Consider the following 13,642-nt stretch of genomic DNA (forward strand, 5'->3'; position numbering starts at 1 on the left):
CACCAGGTGGGCTTTAGCTTCTGGTTCCCCAATCAGAGGCTCTCACGGTGGGGGGGGGGGGAGCCCGCTCAAGTCTCCCCTCAGGGATGGGGGGGCACTGGGAATACAGAGGGGTCCGAAGGGCCCATTGGGGGAATCAGCACACAGTAGGTGCTCCAGTGGTTCCCCCCCCCGGGGGGCACCTGGGGCTCTTGTACTAACAGGCAGTTATGCAGCGCCTACTGCATGCCCAGCTCTGTTTTGGGGGGAGGGCCCGTCAGCCCCTGCTCCCTGTGGGCAGCAGCACCCACTTGGTTGCCTTTCAGAGAGGAAAGATGGAGCTGAGCCCCCCCACCTCCCCGGGGCGGAGAGAGGCAGGGCTCTGCAAGGGGAGGAGACTGTCCAGGCTGGGCCCATAGGTGTGGGGGCTGCAGGGGCGGGGTCTGTGCAGGCTCCCGCCCGAAAGGAGGCCGGGGAGCAGAAGCCTGGAGCTGGGAGGCTGGAGGAGTGGGTGGGCTCTCTGGTCCCTGCTGAGGGTCGGCTGGGCCAGGACAGTAGTTGGAGGCAGCCGGCCCAGGATCCCCCGGGTGCCCAAGCTCCCAGACAGGCCAGCGCTGGTCCCAAAGACCTGTCTCTCCTAAGCACGAGGCCCTCTTTACCCTTTAAGACAGGGGCAAAGGTCCCTTCTGCCCGGGGGCCCGCGGGCGGCAGGCGGCGGCCGGAGCCGGCTCACCTGCTCCCCGCCGCCCGCCGGGCGCGCGCGCCAGCACCACCTGTGGACGGCCGGGCGGGCGGGCGGGGGGCCCGGAAGCCTGGGGAGAGCGAGGAGGCGAACTCGGAGAGAGGAGTGACCTGGGGGCCGGGGCGGAGCCGCGAGTGGGGGAGGAGGCAGCCGGCGGCGGCGGCGGCGGCGGCGGCGGCAGCGGCGGCGAGCGAGCCCGTGGCCCAGGAAGCGAGCGCCGCGGCGGCCAGGCAGGCTGGGCTGGGGGCTGCCCGGGCCCTCGACCCCCCGAGCGCGACCCACAACCCGCCGCCGCCCCCAAGATGATGAAGCGGCAGCTGCACCGCATGCGGCAGCTGGCCCAGACGGGCAGCTTGGGACGGTGAGTGCCAGCCCCCGGCGGCGCCCACTCCCCGCCGCGGGACCCGAAGGGGCGTCGAGGGGCGCGTGTGGCGGGGGAGGCGGCTGGGCAGCGCTGTGGCCGGCCTGAGTCCTGCTCTTTTTCTCTCTCCCCGGAGCCACCCCACTTCCCAGGAGGAGCGGACTGGCCTTTGCGGGAAGGGGCGCCCCCGCGCCTGACTGGAGGGGCTCCCTGGGCAGAAGAGGCCGGCCCAGGGCGCTGGGACCGCTCTGCCTCCATGAGCCTCCCCGGCCTCCCAGGTCGGCTAGGACAGTGGCCACAGCGAAGCCCCTCTGCCGGCTGGAGGAAGGGGAGGGGTGGACGCGGGGGCCCCAGCCCTTGGGGGAGGGGAGGAGGCAGGGGCCTGGCCTGGCGGGAGGAGGGGCCTCCTTGCAGTGCCCCCTCCCCCGCCCCAGCTGCTTCTGCTTTTCCAGGCTCAGGTGGAAAACACACTCAGGTCCCCGGGTTCTCACCTCAGCCCGGAGCTGGTGGAGGGGAGGCCGGAAGTCCGGGGAGGCGCTGAGGGCCTGTCGCCGCCGCTCCTCTTCCCCCAGCCTCCAGAGTTCCCCATTCTGTGGGCCAGGGCAGGGGCTGGGTGTCCCCGGACCTGCTGTGGCCTCCCGCCAGCACAGACCCCAGTGCCTGCTGGGGACACAGCAGGGGCCCAGGGCCCGCCCTGGGCAGCCCTGCCTGCAGCTACAGTGCAGAGTCCCTGTGAGTGACAGCCCAGGCAGCAGCTCCGGCACTTCTTCTTGGGGGGCTGATGATGTGAGGGGTGGGCAGAGGAGAGCCGCCCCCTGCCCAGCCGGCGAGGACACGGCCCTGGGTGGAGGAAGGCCCGTGCCGCCCTGTGGAATGTGCTGCCCCTGGAATGTGCTCCGACTGGGATGAGGCTGCCGGGCCACCCAGGGTGGGCCCACCTGGGAGAGGCCCTGCACGCAGCTGGGGGGCAGGGGGAGGCAGGGGGCTTCCAAAACTGGGGGGGGTGCTGAGCTAAAGCTGTCCCGCAGCACGCCGGAGACAGCCGAGTTCCTGGGCGAGGACCTGCTGCAGGTACGTGCCTGGGCCGGCAGCGGGTGGGAAGACAAGCCCACGCAGGCTGTCAGAGCCAGGGCAGGGCGGGGACACCAGCTGGGGACCCAGGTTGAGTCATTCCCCAACTCTGCTGGCCACCAGATCCCCAGGAGGAGGGAACTGAAGGTGGCTCCAGCTCCTGGTTGCGGCTGGGGGTGGGGATGTCGTGGCATAACAGCCTCCCATAATCCTCCACCCCTGCCTCCCCACACACACCCCTGCCTCCCCACACACACCCCTGCCTCCCCACACCCCCCCAGGTGGAGCAGCGGCTGGAGCCCGCCAAGCGTGCTGCCCACAATGTGCACAAACGGCTGCAGGCGTGTTTGCAAGGCCAGAGTGGGGCGGACATGGACAAGAGAGTGGTGAGGGTCCCAGCGGGCAGGGGCTGAGCTCCGAGGGGGCCCCGGGCTTCCCTGCCAGTGGGAGCCGCTGGCACCGAGGGCCTGGCGACTGCCCTGTCCCGAGGCCCTGTGTCTTCCCCGTGCCTTTCCTGACGCTGCCTCCTTCTGCATGGCTCCCCACCCTCTGCAGTCTGCCTGTGCTCCGTGGGGCAGCCCGCGAGGGCTTCCTGGAGGAAGTGGCATTGGGGCTGGATCTTGAGGGATGCTCGCTGATTCCTGCTAGGCCGTCGCTAAGACGCATGCATGCCTGGCCGCGCTGAGCGCTGGCAAGGCCCTAGAGGAGGAAGTGGGGGCTCACGGCGAGTTGCTTGCCCGGACCCCAAAGCTGGGGCTCCCATGCCTTCAGGGGGGTCGGGGGAGCGCATGTGTGGGACTCCGTGTGGCCAGGACACCGTGGGCAGGCGGCCTTGGAGGGTGTGAGCCAGGCTCCTCCAACCCTGTGACCTGAGCAGGCTTCGTGCCCTCTGCCAGCCTGGGAGAGCTCGGCCCCTCCTTCTTGTCCAGGGCCCTCCCCTTGCCACCGTGTCTGGGGTCACCCAGGGACTCATCTGTGGCTGTGGCCCTCCTGGGCTCCCTCGTCCCCTGTCCCGGGGCTGACCCAATGGCTCGGACAGGGGGGTGGGAGTCCAGCTGTCAGGCTCACGGCCGTCTGCCCCGCCCCCTGCAGAAGAAGCTTCCTCTCATGGCTTTGTCCACCACGATGGCCGAGAGCTTCAAGGAGCTGGACCCTGACTCCAGCATGGGGTGAGCTCACGACGCAGTCGGGCTGGGAGGGGGCCCCTCTGGTGGGGACAGTGACAGTGTGGGGGTCAGGGAGGGTGGCCAGGCCTGGGAGGGCGTTGGGCCTGGTGGGATTGGCGGAGAGCTGGGAGGGGTGCCCCCTGAGCATTTGCAGATGGACGCGGGGCCCGGCGAGCCTGGGCCCACTGGGCGCTCCGTCCCCAGGAAAGCCTTGGAGATGAGCTGTGCCATCCAGAACCAGCTGGCCCGCATCCTGGCTGAGTTCGAGATGACGCTGGAGAGGGATGTCCTGCAGCCACTCAGCAGGCTGAGTGAGGTGACTGAGCCCCCGCGCCCGCGGCCCCTCGCGCCCCCTCCTCCTGCCCACTGAGCCCTCCCCACATCCGCCCCAGGAGGAGCTGCCGGCCATCCTCAAGCACAAGAAGAGCCTGCAGAAGCTCGTGTCGGACTGGAACGCCCTCAAGAGCAGGTGCGCGCCTCCGCCGCCGGGGCGGGGGGAGGGGCCGCACCAGGTCACGCCACAGGGCTGGCCACGGAGCTGGAGGCCCTTGCCACAGGGGGAGGATGCTGCAGGGCCCGCACGTGTGATGCGGTACATGCACGTGACAGCTGTGGTGACCCCGAAGCTTAGGGGAGCTGTAAACAGTCCCCACCAGATCCCTGGATGGCTGTAGTTACCAAAGGCGCCACCAGGGAGCGCCCCCGCGCCCCCGTGGCCAGGGAGCTCTGAGGTCTGCAGCCCCGCTGGACAAGCCAGTGACCGCCCCACCTCGGGGTCTTCCCCAGGCTCAGCCAGGCAGCCAAGAACTCAGGTAGCAGTCAAGGGCTGGGCGGCGGCCCGAGCAGCCACAGCCACACCACGGCAGCCAACAAGGTGGAGACACTGAAGGAGGAGGAGGAGGAGCTGAAGAGGAGGGTGCAGCAATGCAAGGTGGGTGCGGGGTGTGGCACAGGGGCCTCCCGGGGGGGGGGGAGGGTGCGGGGGGATTCTCTGGGGGGTGAGGGTGCGGGGGGATTCTCTGGGGGGTGAGGGTGCGGGGGGTTCCCTGGGGGTGAGAGTGCGGGGGGGTTCCCTGGGGGGTGAGGGTGCGGTGGGGTTCCCTGGGGGTGAGGGTGCGGGGGCTCCCAGGATGGTGAGGGTGCAGGGGGTTCCCTGGGGGTGAGGGTGCAGGGGCTCCCTGGGGGGTGAGGGTGCGGGGGTGGGTTCTGTCCCTGACTCAGGGGGGCAGAAATGGGCTCAGAGAGGTGACGTGACTTGCTCAAGGCTACTGAGCTGGGGGGGCAGCAGAGCTGGGGTTTGAACCCTGGCAGCCAGGCTCCAGGGTCTGCATTCTTGGCCCTGACCTTGGAACTGCCTCTGTCTATACCGCGGGCACAGCTGTCTCTGTCTATACCACATGCACAATCTCTGTCTACACCCCTTGCATAGCCGCCTCTGTCTACACCGCGGCCATGCCCCCCGGGAGGCGGGTGCATTTGATGAGTGCGTGAGTGAGCAAAGAGTGAGGATGGGGCGCTGTGCTAAGGAGGTGGAGACACAGAGATGGGGCTGAGAGGCTGAAGCCCCCAGGAGCTGCAGGGGTTTCTTGAGCCGGTCCCAAGCACAAACCTCCGCTGAGGGCGGCCAGCTGGCTGGGACCGCAAGTGCAGCTGTGTGGCCTGGGGTGGGTCACGGACCCCTGCCGGCCCCCCACTCACTGGGTGGGCTTCCCCCTGCTCTGTCCCCAAGGACGAGTACCTGGCCGACCTGTACCACTTTGCCACCAAGGAGGACTCCTACGCCAACTACTTCATTCAGGTGACCCCAGGACCGCGCCGTGGCCGCGCGCAGCTGAGGGGCCGGGTGCCCGAGCCCTGGGGCGGCGGCAGGGAGAACGGGGCCGCAGCTGTCCTCACTGCCCCTGGGGGTGGCCCTTTGTCCCCACAGCTCCTGGAGATTCAAGCTGATTACCACCGCAGGTCGCTGAGCTCCCTGGACACAGCCCTGTCTGAGCTGAGGGAGAACCACAGCCAAGCAGGTGGGGGTGGCCCCGCCCCGGGGAGCCACGGAGGAGCTGGGAGTGGGGGAGGCCTGGGCGTGACTTTGATGGCGAGGTCGCTTCTGCTGCTGTGGGGGTGAGGGGAGCAAGGGAGCAGGACCAGAGCCAGAGCTGGGAGGTGGAGCGGGGAGGTGGCGGCCAGGCCTAGGGCAGACACGGGGGTCGGGTGTGGGGAGAGTGTGTGTCTGGGGTGGGCGGCCCCGGGCCTCTGATCTGTCTCGTCCCTGCAGACCCCTCCCCCTCGATGACGGCCGCCCCCTTCTCCAGGGTGTATGGGGTGTCGCTGGGGACGCACCTGCAGGAGCTGGGCCGCGCCATCGCCCTGCCCATCGAGGCCTGCGTCCTGATGCTGCTCTCGGAGGGCATGAAGGAGGAGGTGGGGCCCCTGGGGCCCTCGTGCCGTCCCCTGTCCCAGCAGAAGGCATGGCCTCCTGGCGCTGAGCCGACCCTGTCCCCGTGCCCGGCTGGGCCAGGCACCACGCTGTGGGCCCTTTGCATTCCTGGCTCCCCTTAGTGACCCCACTGACCTCAGGGCTCTGTTTTATAAGGAAGGACGGAGGCAGAGGGAAATCGGCCCAAGTGGCTCGTGAGAACCCTGAGCCATGGCTGCTGCGCGCTGGCCCCTGCCTGTCCCCTGGCTCACCTCCTGAGGCCAGGACAGAGCCCAGGCCCCTTCCTCCCCGCCGTGTCCCGCCATCCTCCCCAGCCCCCACCCTTTGCCCCAAGTTCTGCTGGACCTTGGGAGTTGAGGGCGCCCACAGATTGGGGGCGCCGCTGAGCCTGCCTCGCGCCCCCCATGACCCCCTCTTGTCCTCTCGCACTCAGGGCCTCTTCCGGCTGGCCGCCGGGGCCTCCGTGCTAAAGCGGCTCAAGCAGACCATGGCTTCAGACCCGGGCAGCCTGGAGGAGTTCTGTTCCGACCCCCACGCCGTGGCAGGTGCCCGATGCTGGGGGGTGTGGGGGGCGGGGCACAGCTGCCTGAAAGGATCCCCGTGAACTCCCTGCTCCCCGGGCCGGGATAAAACCCTCACTTTCCCAAAAGCACCCGTGACCCAAAGAAACTCAGACCTGGCTCCATGCAAGCCAGGGCCGGAGTCAGGCTGGGCACTGACCCGCCCCCGTCCCCACGGCAGGTGCCCTCAAGTCCTACCTGCGGGAGCTGCCAGAGCCCCTGATGACCTTTGACCTCTATGACGATTGGATGAGGGCAGCGAGGTGAGGCCGCGGGGAAGGGGCAGCGGGAAGCAGGTGATGCCGGGGCCTGGCCGGGGCTGGCTCACCTGCTCTCTCTGCCCCTCAGCCTGAAGGAGCCGGGCGCGCGGCTGGAGGCCCTGCAGGAGGTGTGCGGCCGCCTGCCCCGTGACAACCGAAACAACCTCAGGTGAGCCTGCCGCTGCGGCCTGAGCCGTGTCTTGTGCCGTGCTGACGCGGGGACAAGCAGCCCCTGGGACCCTTGGAGCCACCTGCCACCTCGGCCTGGGAGGCCGGAGGGCGCCCAGCCCAGCCCAGCCCGCCAAGTGGCTCCGCCCCCCCCTTGTTGGCAGCTCTTCCCCTCCTGGGAAATGCCCGGACCCCAGGGGTGCCCTCCCCCTGGCTTCAGCCCCCCTCCCGCCGCCAGGTACCTGATGAAGTTCCTGGCGCGGCTGGCCGAGGAGCAGGAGGTGAACAAGATGACGCCCAGCAACATCGCCATCGTGCTGGGGCCCAACCTGCTGTGGCCGCCCGAGAAGGAAGGGTGAGGGCCGCGGGGCGGGGCGGGGCGGCAGCGGAGGGAGCCCCCACTCGCGGCTTCCCCACGGCGGGGGCGGGGGCCTGGGTCGAGCCGCTGCTGTTGCCAGAACTGCCGTCGGGAACATGCGGTCGGCACCCCCAGGGCTCAGGCCTTGGGCATTCTGGGTAACTGGTTCTGGCCCCCACCCGCCTCCTCCCAGAGCTGGGCCCGGGGAAGGCACTCCCCAAACCTCCACTTGCTCGTCTGTAACTTGGGGGGATTTACACATGCTTTGAGGGGCTGGGAATGAGAGGGAACCAGGAGACAGTGCGTGAGGACATCTGCTTGCGTGTTTATTGCCGAAGTAATTTGGAAGGCAGAGAGGAAGAGAGGGAGAACTCCCGTCTGCTGGTTCACTCCCCAAATGCCTGCGACAGCCAGGACTGGGCCAGGCCGAAGCTGGGAGCCAGGAGCTCCAAGCGGGTCTCCCAGGTGGGTGGCTCCCAGCCACCGGAGCCAACACCCACTGCCTCCCAGGGTGCGCATGAGTCAGGACTGGAACCCAGCGCTCTATGCGGGCTGTGGCCATGCCCAGTGGTACCTCCCCGGGAAGTGCTTTGAGACCAGAAAGCGCTGTGATGCGTGGAGGTTGTTAGCACTCACCGGGCCACAGACGGCACAAAGATTCCGTCTACTGCTCAGTGTGGTTGCCCTGGGAGGCTGTGTAGATCCAAGTACACCTTGGAAAAGGGTCGGCGATTAACTAGTGATGTCTGTCGTGGATGGAGGAAGGGGAGCATGGGCCGCGTGAGCCACGCACGTGCCTCTGACCTGTGATCTGTGAGCCTTTTAGAGCCTGGTACTCCGTGTGATTGGTCCCCAGGCCCCCAGTGCCCAGCGCCAGGCGAGACAGAGCTGGGGTCACTCGACTCGGCCAGGCAGGTGACTTTGTCTCCCTTGTGCCAGGGACCAGGCCCAGCTGGACGCGGCTTCGGTGTCTTCCATCCAGGTGGTGGGTGTGGTCGAGGCTCTGATCCAGAGCGCGGACACTCTGTTCCCTGGAGGTGAGGCTCCTGCCCGCGTGCCCAGCCCCTGCCCACCTCCGTGCCCCCCGCGCCCAGCCCCCGGCCCGGCAGCCCCGTGGACACGCAGTGACGCCTGGACGGAGCTGCGTCTCCACTCTGAGCCCCGGTTTCAAAGCGCAGCCCAGCCGACTGCAGGGGAGTGGGGAGGGGGCCCTGGCGGGCACAGGGGCTTCGGCCGGGGGCTGGCAGACCTGAGTGGAAGACTTGCTCCTCCACCCACAGACGTCAACTTCAACGTGTCGGGCCTCTTCTCGGCCCTCGCCCCGCCGGACGAGGTCGGGGCCAGGCCGGCCTCGGGGGAGCTGCCACCCACCGCCGGGCCCGTCCCAGCCGCCACCCCGGCTCCAGCTCCCGCTCCAGCCCCGGCCGCAGTGACCTCCAGAGAAAGGTGAGGACCGGGCGGGACTCGCCCCTCTGCTGGCCCCGCCGGTGTCCGGCCCCAGGCCCCAAGTCTCAGCTTGGAGCAGCGGATTGGGGGATGTAATTACGGTTGGTCCTGTGGTCGACCACGCATTTTTTTCCTTCCTACTTATTCCCTGAACAATGGAGCGTAACTACCGTGTAGGTAGCCTTTGCCTGGTGACAGGTGTCCTAAGTAATGGAGAAGTGACTGCACTGTGGCGGATTTCGGCGTCCGCACGGAGCGCAGTCCTCAGTGGGTACCGAGGGCAGGCTGTGCCATTCCGTTTATCCGAGCACCAGGCCTGCCCGTCAGGAGTGGGCAGGTTGCGGACTCCGCGCAGTTTGCCTGTTTGTTGAGTACTTGCTACTCGCCAGGCACTTTTGCAGGCCCTGGGAACTTAGGGAACCAGAGAGGCGGCCATTGTGGAATTTGTAAAAACCTTCCAGCCTTTGAACCCGGAAGGACTTCTGGGGGTCCTGTGGCCTCCGAACCGAGCAGGTGTTGTCCAGTGTCCTGCAGGCTGCCCTGGCCAGAGCCGTGAATCTCAGACACACAGAGCTCGCGCTGCAGGGTAGAAGCGGGCCGTGCGGGAAGGGAGCTGAGTACAGACCCCCTGGGAAGCGAGGCTCACCTGCTCACTGCTTCATCCCGTCAGTGAGCTTACAGGGGGCCACTGTAGGCAGTGGGGGTGGCCTCCCAGCCCCATGGGGACCATGCTGCGGCGCAGTATGCAAACCTGGCCAGTGCTGGAAGCGTCTTCTCTGGGGGGCCTGGCCAGAGGCAGATCCCAGACGGAGCCACAGGTGGCGGGGAGCAAGCTATGGGACAGCTCAGACTCCACCTGGCAGCCGGGAGCTCCCCAAGATCGCAGGCAGCTTCCGGGGAGGTGACCTTGCCTGCCTCCCGCCTCCCCTCCCTGCAGCAGGACAGACCTGGACGCGCCCCCCAGACCAGCCTCCCCCAAGGTCAGCAGAAGCCCCCCAGAGACGGCTGTCCCGGCAGAGGATACGGCTCGGAGGAGTGAGTTGGGGAGGAGCGTGGGGTGGGCCGGTGGGGGATGGTACCCCGGCCCCGCAGAGTGTTCAGCCAGCCAGGGAGGCCAGGAACCAGGGGGACGAAGCCCAGGTGCTGCCTGGTTCATGTTCTCTGCCGGGACCTGGGCCCGTGGCGTCCCTGTCTTAGCTGCCGGAGGGGACACACGATGGCTGTGCGCACCTGGCTGTGGCCCACACGGAGCGCCAGCAGCTGGAGCCTGGGCGACAGCGGCCCGAGGTCTAAGGGCGAGGATCTTCGGTGGGCTAGGGAGGGGGCCAGGTGGTCAGGATGGGGAGACCTGGAGCCTCCCAGGGCGCTGTTGGCTGCCTCGTGACATTGAAACTGTGCAGTGGGACCTTGGAGAGCTGGGTGGGGGCAGTCCTGGTGGGCTTCTCAGAGGAGAACAGACCCAGGTGTCAGCAGGGACACCGTGTGGGCAGACACCCACTCCCTGCCCGGTGCAGTGGCGGCCGACACCCCCTCGGTGTCTGTGCTGGTGAGGGAGGTGGGCGGTGAACGGGAAGATAGAAACCGACAAGGTCCGTTCCGAGCACAGAAAGCCACGTGAAGAGAGTAAAACTGGAGGATGGGTCAGCAGAGGCTGGCCATAGGGAGGGTGCTCTTCTAGGGTGGTCTTGGGGCCTTCCAGGGGACAGGTGTAAAGGGAGACCAGCGGTGGGATGAGCATGTGGGTGGAGCTTGCACAACACAGACACGTAACCTCCCTCCCATTCCTTGCCACAGCCAAGCGCCCCGCGCCCGCCCGGCCCACCATGCCGCCCCCCCAGGTTGCCAGCGCCCGCTCTTCCCCTCCAGCTCCACCCCTGCCCCCTGGCTCCGGCAGCCCCGGGACCCCCCGAGCTCTGCCCCGCCGCCTGGTTGGCAGCAACCTCCGGGCCCCCACGGTGCCACCCCCGCTGCCCCCCGTGCCCCCCCTGCCCGCCCGGCGTCACAGCCGGCGTTCCCCGGCCTCCCCCAGCCCCGGCTCCCCGGGGCCAGCCGTGCACAGCCCGCACAGCCCCGTCTCTCTCAGCGGAGAGGAGGGAACTGGAGAGGAGGGAGGGGCCCCGGAGGCTGTCGCTGGGACCCCCCCCGCCCCGGCTGTGCCGCCTCAGCCCCGGCCCCGGAGCCTTGCTTCAGAGACCGACTGAGGGGCCGTCCCCTCCTCGCCACCTGCAGCCTTTGCCCACAAGTGCCTCGGTGCCCGCTGGGTCGGCCCCCGGGGCGGGAGAGGGCTGGGGGACCCCCCGCCGACTCCCCCTCTGGCAGGGGCCCAGGGGAGCCACGGGCAGGAAGGAAGGAAGGAAGGCTTGCCTGCTCCCGGGGGATTTTTATTTTTCTCTTGCTGACATATTTTTTGTAAGGCTGAGCAATAAATTATTTTGGACCAAACTGGAGCAGCTGCCAAGGGGTCGTTCCACTTTCTTTGCACTTCCGAAGCCACGTGCCTACAGTGGGAGGGACGCGGCCTCCTATCCCAGTGCCGCACGCAGCGCCGTCCCGTCTCCTCCCAGGGAGGCGGCGCCCCTGCCCGTCTCGCCCAGAACGGCGTGGCTTGCCAAGGTGCCAGGGTCGTAGCGGGCAAGGCACGGGCCTGGGATTGGAACCCAGGTCTGCTGAGGCCGGGCAGCCTGGCATCTGTGAGCTGGGCCTGCAGAGGCGCAGCTCCGAGGGTCGGACGAGACGCTCCTCTAAACACCGAGTACCACCTCTGAACACGCACTGGCCGCTGCTGTCCCCCCACAACCCGGGAGAAGGCAGGGAGGGCCCCCCGAGGAGCAGGGCTGCTGTGTCCACAGCTCCCCTGAGGCCCTGGGCCAGCTCCCGGACTCGCCTGGACACCCGAGGAGCTTCTGGAAATAGACCAGAGACCCGACCTGTCATGGCACTGGGGTCCCAGTTAGGGGTGGGCCACCTCTCTCAGACTGATGCAGAGGGGGGTGCCAGCCTCCGAGTGACAAAGTTGGAAAGCAGGGACATTCCAGGCCGAGGAGACCACGTAGGTAACGGCCAGGGTGGGGGCCCTCGTGCCTGCGACGCCGGCATCCCACCCTGGAACGCTGGTTCAAAACCCGGCTGCTCCACTCCTGATCCAGCTCCGTGCGAAACGGTTTCCTCCATGTCAGTAGCCTCCATTCCCACAGCCAGGCCCCGGGCGGCTGGGCCGCCACACCAGCCCTGGGCCATTGGCTGGCGAGCCCGGTTCTTGTCCACCCTGACCTCATAGTGGATTCCCTGTAATTAACAACCAGACAAACCAACCCAATGACCCCCAGGGCCCACTCTAAACAATTACATCAGAAGCTCTGGGCTCCTGCCACACATCAGGGTGCATTTTCATGCTTGTTAATTTTCACCAACTTGAGAAGCAGAGCCACGCACATCTTGCACCTGCTGGGTCGCTCCCCAGGCGGCCTGGGTCAGGCTGAAGCCAGGGGCCAGGAACTCCATGTGCATGGCTGAGCCCCAAGGCCTTGCTGTTATCGACTGACCCCAGGTAAATTAGCAGGGAGTTGGGTGGGAAGTGGAGCAGCTGGCACTTGAACTGGCGCCCTGACAGGGGATGCAGGTGGGCGTCCCAACTGGCAGCTTAGCCCCCTGCATCATATAATGCCCTCCCCACATGTGTGGGTTTTTAAATAAAGATTTATTCATTTGTTTGAAAGGCAGAGTTACGGACAGGTAGAGGCAGACACACACATACACACACATACACACACACACACACACACACACACAGAGGTCTTCCATCTGCCGGTTCACTCCCCAAATGGCCACAATGGCCGGAGCTGCGTGGATCCAAAGCCAGGAGCCAGAAGCCTCTTCCGGATCTCCCATGCAGGTGCAGGGGCCCAAGCACTCGGGCCATCTTCTACTGCGTCGCATAATGCAGGTGGTGGCTTTACCCACTATGCCATAGCACTGACTCCTGTTATTTGAAAGAGCGATAGAGGAGAGAGAGCGCGAGCTTCCATCTGCTGGTCCACTCTTCAAATGGCGCAGCAGCTGGGCTGGGCTCTCATGTGGGTGACCCAAGCACTTGGGCCATCGATGGCTGCTTTCCCAGGTGCATTTGCAGGAATGCACCTGGACTGGAAGTGGAGACCCTGGGGCTGAAACAGGGACCCGATATGGGAGGCCAGCACCGCACACGGCGGCTAACCAGTGTGCCACAACACTGGCTCCCACAGCACAGCATTTGTCAAAAGCCACCGAAGTGAACAACCAAGGTCCATGCTAGGGCGAGCCTTGCGGTGCAGCAGGCTAAGCCCCGGCTTGGAGCTCCGCACCCCGTATCTGAGTTCTACCCCTGCTTCCTGCTGACGCACCCTGGGAAGGCACAGAGGGTGGCCCAAGCGCTGAGCCCCTGCCACCCACGTGGGCGACCCTGCTGGAGTCCCAGGCTCCTGGCTTCCCTCTGGCCCAGCCCCAGCACTGGGGAGTGAACCAGATCTCTCTCGCTCCCTTTCAAATAAAAAAAAAAAAAAACTTCATAAAAAATTAATAGAATAGTGGAATTAAGTGTACGAAAATATCTACGTTACTCATCCTACGTATGGAAATCACACGGCAAAAAAAATCTAAGAGCCCAGCCAGCGTGGAGAGCCACGGGGCCTAGACCGCGGGGCCCAGCGCCCGAACGCGCCTCCCGCCGCATCGCACGCACGCGTTTCTCAGGACTTCGCAGCTGCAGCGGCCACGGCTCGGAGGACAATGAGATTTAACCAAAAGACATCTCCCGCAGCATCTCTTCCTCCTAGCAACCAGCTCTCCCAAGCTTCTGATTGGCTGGGGAACGCGGGGCTTACTTGCTCCGCCTTTTCTATTCCTAGCTCCTTATTGGTTCAGAAGAGCGTCATCTCCCAGCCTCCCACCTCCGAACGCCGTTAGCCGGAGTTAACATTCGTCGGCGACTGGCCCCGTGGCGGCAGGGGGCGGGGCGAAGGGCCAACCTGGTTCTTCATTGGCCGCCTCCCTTCCCTCTGCCCTGAGCGGCGGGGGTTCGCGGCCTCCGAGATGCTCGCCCCTATTGGCTACGGGCCAGGCCGT

At 66.8% G+C, this 13,642-nt stretch overlaps 1 protein-coding gene across 5 annotated transcripts; it reads left to right on the plus strand.

The window, feature by feature from the left end:
• The first annotated feature begins 858 nt into the window (after positions 1 to 858).
• Positions 859 to 11,185, plus strand: SH3BP1 (SH3 domain binding protein 1). Of its 5 annotated transcripts, XM_051841139.2 has the most exons (19): positions 863 to 1,082; positions 1,219 to 1,360; positions 2,111 to 2,153; positions 2,435 to 2,539; positions 3,246 to 3,322; positions 3,524 to 3,635; positions 3,712 to 3,788; positions 4,106 to 4,250; positions 5,049 to 5,117; positions 5,247 to 5,337; positions 5,589 to 5,734; positions 6,184 to 6,295; positions 6,492 to 6,573; positions 6,659 to 6,739; positions 6,977 to 7,093; positions 8,036 to 8,133; positions 8,377 to 8,542; positions 9,480 to 9,577; positions 10,337 to 10,989. In XM_051841139.2, the coding sequence occupies exons 4-19, from the start codon at positions 2,525 to 2,527 to the stop codon at positions 10,741 to 10,743; spliced, it is 1,893 nt and encodes a 630-aa protein (XP_051697099.1). In that variant the 5' UTR covers positions 863 to 1,082; positions 1,219 to 1,360; positions 2,111 to 2,153; positions 2,435 to 2,524; the 3' UTR covers positions 10,744 to 10,989. The 5 variants fall into 5 exon arrangements, with proteins under 5 accessions (XP_069909016.1, XP_051697098.1, XP_051697099.1 ...); XM_070052915.1 differs by lacking the exon at positions 1,219 to 1,360 and having other exon boundaries at positions 859 to 1,082; positions 9,483 to 9,594; positions 10,862 to 11,185; XM_051841138.2 differs by lacking the exon at positions 1,219 to 1,360 and having other exon boundaries at positions 861 to 1,082; positions 9,483 to 9,577.
• The last annotated feature ends 2,457 nt before the right edge of the window (positions 11,186 to 13,642 follow it).

The sequence above is a fragment of the Oryctolagus cuniculus genome, chromosome 11 (genome assembly GCF_964237555.1).
Source record: "Oryctolagus cuniculus chromosome 11, mOryCun1.1, whole genome shotgun sequence".
In the NCBI taxonomy this organism is placed as follows: Eukaryota; Metazoa; Chordata; class Mammalia; order Lagomorpha; family Leporidae; genus Oryctolagus; species Oryctolagus cuniculus.